This window comes from Limulus polyphemus, unplaced genomic scaffold (genome assembly GCF_000517525.1).
Source record: "Limulus polyphemus unplaced genomic scaffold, Limulus_polyphemus-2.1.2 Scaffold7088, whole genome shotgun sequence".
NCBI classification, from domain to species: domain Eukaryota; kingdom Metazoa; phylum Arthropoda; class Merostomata; order Xiphosura; family Limulidae; genus Limulus; species Limulus polyphemus.
In genome coordinates, this window is record NW_013672698.1 from 35,819 (window position 1) to 43,819 (window position 8,001).

The 8,001-nt window shown below is 34.3% G+C and overlaps 1 protein-coding gene across 1 annotated transcript in view; it reads right to left on the bottom strand.

Moving 5' to 3' along the window:
* LOC106474335 (aminopeptidase N-like) overlaps nucleotides 1-7,659 on the bottom strand; it is a 31,749-nt gene extending 24,090 nt beyond the window's left edge. The window contains exons 1-2 of the mRNA XM_013935025.2: nucleotides 7,478-7,659; nucleotides 2,763-2,857 (exon numbers count right to left, since the gene is read on the bottom strand). Of these exons, the coding sequence (XP_013790479.2) occupies nucleotides 2,763-2,857; nucleotides 7,478-7,605 (223 nt within the window). The 5' untranslated portion in view covers nucleotides 7,606-7,659. The remainder of the gene's footprint in view (nucleotides 1-2,762; nucleotides 2,858-7,477) is intronic.
* Nucleotides 7,660-8,001: the final 342 nt, after the last annotated feature.

Genomic DNA, 8,001 nt, shown 5'->3' on the forward strand with positions numbered 1-8,001 from the left:
TATTCATTGTGGTAAACGAAATAATAATTTGATCTAAGTAAGAGTTTTTTTGTATTCCCGATCTGTAAAAAGTCTTTACGTGGTGAAAAATATTAATATTATCTTCGAAATCTTATATATTATAAAAACTGTCGTTCGAAAAAAAAAATTTTCCACGAATGTGCTTTACGTGTGTCTGCTACATTTCTTTCTTAATTCACTCACTTCCACGTCATAGAAAACAGTTTTTAATAACTATTTACATATAACGAGAGAGCACTGGTATCAGTAACATAATACAGGCCTTGCTGTGTTATGTTACACAAAATTTGTTGTGGCAGTTCCGTATAAAGAGTCACTACCAATAACTCAAGGGTAAAAAATAAACGGTACATGTAAAGTCATCATAAATACGACACTTTTTATTTTAGTCATGCACTGTGTGGGAGGTTATGGCTAATGTTTCATCTGTACAAAGTCAAAAATAGTCGCTATTATTACACTTTCTTTATTGTAAAACTGCTCTCCTTGGTACTTGGATTGTGCTACTTCACACAAGTAGTCGAGCAGATTCTTGTCATACTTTTTTTAAGGTGTGACATTCTGAGTCAGTCGTGATACTACACTTATACGTCGTTGTGATACTATACTTACACGTCGTTGTGATACTACACTTATACGTTGTTGTGATACTATACTTACACGTCATTGTGATACTACACTTATACGTCGTTGTGATACTATACTTACACGTCGTTGTGATACTACACTTATACGTCGTTGTGATACTATACTTACACGTCATTGTGATACTACACTTATACGTCGTTGTGATACTATACTTACACGTCATTGTGATACTACACTTATACGTCGTTGTGATACTACATTTATACGTCGTTGTTATAGTAAACTTATACGTCGTTGTGCTAGTACACTTATACGTCGTCGTGATAGTACACTTATACGTCGTTGTGATAGTACACTTATACGTCGCTGTGATACTACACTTATACATCGTCGTGATAATACACTTATACGTCGTCGTGATACTACACTTATACGTTGTCTTGATAATACACTTATACGTCGTAGTGATAGTACACTTATATGTCGTTGTGATAGTACACTTATACGTCGTTGTGATAGTACACTTATACGTCGTTGTGATAATACACTTATACGTCGTAGTGATAATACACTTATATGTCGTTGTGATAGTACACTTATATGTCATTGTGATAGTACACTTATACGTCGTTGTGATAGTACACTTATACGTTGTTGTGATAATACACTTATACGTCGTTGTGATAATACACTTATACGTCTTTGTGATAGTACACTTATACGTCGTTGTGATAGTACACTTATACGTCGTTGTGATAATACACTTATACGTCGTTGTGATAATACACTTATACGTCTTTGTGATAATACACTTATACGTTGTTGTGATAGTACACTTATACGTCGTTGTGATAATACACTTATACGTCGTTGTGATAACAATACACTTATACGTCTTTGTGATATTACACTTATACGTCGTTGTGATAACAATACACTTATACGTCGAACTATGTGGGTTTTATATAAAAAATGTATAATATTAATGTACATAGTTTGATTAATATTACGAAACTTATTGAATTGAACGTTTCTTTCATTTAATGTATGTGACGTGCCTCAATACAGTGAATTGCATGAATTCTATTTTTTCTGCTCCAAGAATGAAAATATTTAAGTACTAATCACAAACTTCAGCTAGGTAATTACTTTATTCAGAAAGAGGAGTATTACTACGTAAAAAAGGAAAAAATACAATCGGAAAATTTCCTTATTTCGCACAGAGTATTATTTTCTTTCTTTCTATAATTCTGTAACCTTTACGCAATGGCCAAAAATTAAATACATAATGTTTAAATTTTTTTTTCATTTATTTCTCTAATTTTCTTCATAATATGGAAAAATAATATGGTACAAAATTGTTTAAATTGGATTATTGTATCACAACTTTTTAATAGTGTAAGAATTAAGATTTAAATGCACCAAAGAAAGACAATAAAACAATGATACATTTTCAATTTTAATTTAACGATGCAGAAATTGTCACAAAAGTAACTGAATAAGATAAGCATGGAGTTAGTGCACGTTAACAAAACTGGAATGGAAACAACGTTCCCACTATATAATATAATTTGCCTTAAGTGTACCAATAATAATCTCTACATCAAACGCCATCCTTACGTTTCCTCTAAAGTGTCTCGGCAAGTTGTTGATGTTGTAGCGTTTTGCTTTTCCTTCGTTTCTAGTTATTTACATAAAACTTTACATTATAGCACTTTTAAAATTACTTTTATTATGAAAAATGATTAATAGCTACATAATGACCCGTTTTTTAAAACAATTTACTTAATTAAAGTTAAAACATTAAATGGCGAAATACGCTCTAAAACATACTAAGTTAATTGTATATAGCATGCAATAAAAAGGTTCTGGACAGTTCAATGAAAGAAGTTACGTTGTACAAACTACTGATGGAACTGTGTTACAGATCAGCGTTTACGTTTCTGACTTTTTGCTTTTATAGCCTTATTAAATTTTATTGCTACCTATCCATATAAAACGAAATTGGAGATTTAACTAAATCAGTAACTATAAAGAAATTGTTAATGAATACAGCTATATTAAATTCAAATATTGATGCGTCGAGTAAATCATTAAGTTCTGTATCAAAAGTATGCTATTTACTACGTTTGTTTTTATCATTATTTACCTACCTGTAGCAGAGTGAAGCCACAGTTTAGTTGTGGTGTTTTCCCAGTCAGAGTTTCTAGAATGTGTGTACGTGATTGGAATTTTCCAGAGAGGTTCACTGAAAAGTTAAAAATAATTTATTAAGCTAGTTTATTTTATTTTTCTAATGACATTCTTGAATTTCCTTTATTTAAAATATATTCAATGAACCGAAGAGTACTGTTGGATGCAACCCTGCGTGTCGTATAAAATATGTATCAAAGCACACTGAATTTTTGCGTTTAAATTCGTATTTATATCGTTGCTTCAAGTTTTATATCTAGAACTTAGAAAATGTGTTTCGCCAAAAGAGTGTTAACACCAACTGATGAGAGCGTGGCTTAACAACTGGAATTTTTTTTAAGCATAAGAAATTTTTTGAATAATATAAAACGCATGCTTGACGAGGGAAAAATCATTGAGATTGTAGACTGACTATTAAGTCAACCAATTAGTTCTTCAGCACTGTAAATTTTGATTAGTAACTTGTGAAATTAGGTCTATTGTTAGTTACGTGGAAATTAGATAAAACTTAGATTGTAGTCAGAGAAATAAAACGCTTTCTTTATCTTTAAATGGAATGGACTTTGCACTTTTCTCTTATAACGAATAATCCAGAAAAAACTCACCTATCAATAGAAATCGTCACAATAGCTTTTCAAAACTGTTTTACTTTCTCTACTAGGCCCGACATGGCGAGGTGGTTAGGGCGCTCGACTTGCAATCTGTGGGTCGCGGGTTCGAATCCCCGTCACACCAAACATGCTCGCCCTTTCAGTCGTGGGACGTTATAATGTGACGGTCAATCCCACTATTCGTTGGTAAAAGAGTAGCCCAAGAGTTGGCGGTGGGTGGTGATGACTAGCTGTCCTCCCTCTAGTCTTACACTGCTAAATTAGGGACGGCTAGCGCAGATAGCGCTCGTGTAGCTTTGCGCGAAATCCATAACAAACAAACTTTCTCTACATACTACATCATATTTAAATTTTGCTTTATTTAAGCATCCTTGGAATGTCTAATCATTAACAGAATATTATAATAAGTAACGCTTAATAAAATAATGCGTTTTTTTAAAAGCCTTTTCTGATTCTGTCAAAGTTAACATTAGATCTATGTTTTCAATTCAATGAATATTAAACACAATCCAATATGTTTAGAAGTAACATGCAATTCTTATTCAAATTTCACTTCAAAATCTGTTGTTTTTATTTTGTTTGTTCTTAAGCACAAAATTACACAGTGGGCTATCTGTGCTGTGCCCACAACGGGTATCGAAAAGCTCTTTTTAGCCATGTAAGTCTTAAGACTTGCCGCTGTGTCACTGTGGGGGGGGGGGCAAATCTGATGCAATAAATATACTAGAAACTACCAGAAAAAAAAAAACCATAAACATTATAGATAATTTCTTAATTTTCGAAATTCTCTCAAATTTGGGTGTAATAAACAAATAGTAAATAATTAAAAATGTATAGCTTATTCTCAGTATCATTTCCATGTTTTTGGTTTAGTATAATTCTGTTTAAAACTAACTAACAATTATCCTTAGTTAGGATATTCATACTTTTAGTGTAGTATAACCCTGTTTAAAACTAACTATCAATTATTCATAGTTAGGATATTCATATTTTCAATGTAGTATAACTCTGTCTACAACTAACTACCCTTAGTTAGGTCTCACTTATTCATATTTTTGTGCTGAATAACTCTGTTTAAAACTAACTATAAATTATCCATGGTTAGGATATAAATATTTTTAGTGCATTATAACTCAGTTTAAAACTAACTATCAATTATCCTTAGTTAGGTCTCGCTTATTCATATTTTTGTGCATTTGCACGATTAAAAACGCTGTAATGTAAACTAGAAACATATTCCTCTAATACAAGTTAAAATTACATTATCAAATTATCTACTTCTCAAGCGTGAAAACAAGCCTGTCAATACAGAATAATTGGTTTGACTTTTTTTATACATAATACCACAAAATTATTAATTGAGAAATGAAAAGATGAATCTCGAATATGATTGGTTTGTTTTTGAATTTCGCGCAAAGCTACACCAGGACTATCTGCGCTAGCCGTCCCTAATTTAGCAGTGTAAGACTAGAGGGAAGGCAGCTAGTCATCACCACCCACCGCCAACTCGTGGGCTACTCTTTTACCAACGAATAGTGGGATTGGCCGTCACATTATAACGCTCCCACGACTAAAAGGGCGAGTATGTTTAGTGTGACGGGGATTTGAACCCGCAGATTGCGAATCGAGTTTCGTAGCCACCTGGCCATGCCGGGCCTTTAAGGGGTAGAAAAAAAACTAATATCCAAGTTGCACATACAGTGTTTTCATCACGTGCTGACCAAGCTTATTCATGGGACACATAACGTCCTTGAATAAAAGTATGTATAATACGATTTGTGGTACGTGCTTACACAGCACTTTTATCAAAGTTCTGGAGTATGAATTTCATTTATCGCCAGTAAAAGACGACAATGACGTCAAACTATTTTACGAATGCAATGAATGGAACATTCGATATATTATATTTTCTATATATAAAAAAGTAGGTTTTCAAGCCGATAATAAGATGTAACATTCAGAAGATAATTTTTAAAATAAGTCTAGTGATACTTCACCTAAGTTTCAAACTAGACGCTCTGTACCAGAGCGAATTTACTGGCTAGATTTATTTGCAACACACAGAACTAATTATTTACTTATTACTACTGTAGTAATAGTTCAGCTAACTATGTGTACAACAAGCGAGAGATTGTGTTAGTACAAAGCTAAATAATTGGCAACGTGCGCCGTGTCCATTGCTAGTGTTTTCAACCCCAATTTATAGGGTCATAAGGCTTCAGGTTCGCCGCTATGACATTGGGTGACGAAAACTGAGAGAGAACTGTTAATATGTTCTTTATTAAGCAAAAAAAAAAAAAAACTGGTGTAATTTTGGAACGTTTCATGGATTCTTTTTTTGTTATGGGACAGAAGTTTAAAGTCGAATACAATACTATCGAATGTGTTAATCTGCAAGACCAGTACGTCCAGTACTATAAATAACAGCTAATACGGTAAAACATATGTTATTATTTCATAGCTTTTTTTTCTTATTTAGCCGTAAAATATTATTACTTATAAACATTTATATTTTCTATAAATATTCATTACACGCAACAGCAGTCCTAGAAGCAACAATATTCACAAACGTAAAGGCGTAAAATCTGATAATATTAAAAAAGAAAGAGTTGTTTCACACTAAAGGAACGCCCTATGCAGTGAACATAGAAATAACAAAAGGTGAAGAAACGAGTGTAAAAATTACAGCAACCATTAAATCCTGAACCTTGACAAGATTTTGCATATTTTCAATCAATATTACAGCTCCTCTTAATAAATAAAATGCGTCTTTAACTTTGAGAAACAGTTTAAGTCTGTAGGTTGTTGCATGCGAAACCCGTACCAAGTAATTCTGTTTCTTTAGTGTTTTCTGCAATCATCCGCCTACTCTACCTATTCTGTACAGCAACTAAAGTCCTTTACTACCACCTACTCTTCATATTTGCTGCATTAATAACACATTATGCCCGTGCTTTCCTGCTCTCATTGTTTACTTCGTGAAAGAGCTTTCACGTCAAGGGACCTCCTACACAAGTATACGTTCTTTTATTTCACAGGAGGACATGAAAGGTGAATGGACTATCAGCTACATTCTCTCATAGAAAATCGCCCCAGGAACAGTTAACGAAAGGCCAAAAAGTAATGTTTACTGAATGTTTTACTGTGAAAGAAAACGTCAAAGCTACGATTTTTACTCAGAGGTGTAGCATACAAATAAGTTAAGGAAGCACAATAAGGAGACCATCTGTGGGGGGGGGGGGGGAGTCAAAGAAGCACAAGAAGAAGACCATCTGTTGGGGGGGGTCAAGGAAGCACAAGAAGAAGACCATCTGTTGAGGGGGTTTAAGGAAACACAAGAAGAAGACCATCTGTTGAGGGGGGTTAAGGAAACACAAGAAGAAGACCATCTGTTGGGGGGGTCAAGGAAGCACAAGGGGAAGACCATCTGTTGGGGGAGAGAAATTGACGAACTAACTGAGCGAGATTAATGTACATGATTGCTGTACTCGAGTAGTAGTACTTATTCTAATTCTATATTTTCTGAAATTTTTTTAACTCTCGCAGTCAGGTAGACAAATAAGTAGACCGATAGATGAGAAGTCTTAAAAGATTTTATGAACACTTTTTTGTTTGAACATTAGCCACAATTCATTGTAAGTGGATGACTCAGCTTTTCAGTACATAAACTAGATTTGGCTATTGATTCATGTAACATAGAAAAACTAAAAGCTTCGAGCAAGGCGTTGCCCAATCAATAGCGTAATAGGACCGTGAATCGAAAAATTCATGGTTGGTGCCAAAATATGCTCTGAACTATGGGACCAGGGTTGCACAATAAGAGTGACTGTCAAGTCCTACTATTCAGTCAAACAAGAGATTTCGGTGGGTGCTATTGACTAATAGCTCTAAATTATGGACCTGTTATGCCTACTATTTGTGTAGATTTTCGTGAAAATTAAAAAAATAAAATGATGCCCTCATATTTGACTCATTTGAGTTTTAACAAAAGCTAAACACCAAAATGTACTTTCGCTGCTATAAAATTCTTTACAAAGAAGTAAAATTGCGCATTAAACACTCACCTGCTGACATTTCGAGCTTCTTCCTTTTCAAGCAAAAAACGGTTTTGAGTAACTTTCGCAGTGCCGGTTTCATAGTCACGTGACACTGTAACAACTGGGTATCCGGTTTGAAGTGTCCACGAATCCATGACCTCTTTTACATTAATCCTATCTTCTTCTCTTGCCACTTCTTGGACCTTTGGAAAAAAAAAAAGAGTTAGTTTTACTGCGGTATCTCTACTGGAAAACTAAAATTCTGAAAATTAAATCTGACCCTAACATTAGTGAAAAAAACAACACAATAAACGAAACAAACTGTCAGAAGTCTGATATCAGAGGGACCGGTATGGCCAGGTGGTTAAGGCGCGCTCGACTCGCAATCTGAGAGCCGCGGTTCGAATCCCCGTCCCACCAAACATGCTTGCTCTTTCAGCCGTGGGAGCATTATAACGTGACGATCAATGCATTATTCGTTGGTAAAAAAAGTAGCCCAAGAGTTGACGGTGAGTGGCGATGACTAGCTGCCTTCCCTGTAGTCTTTCACT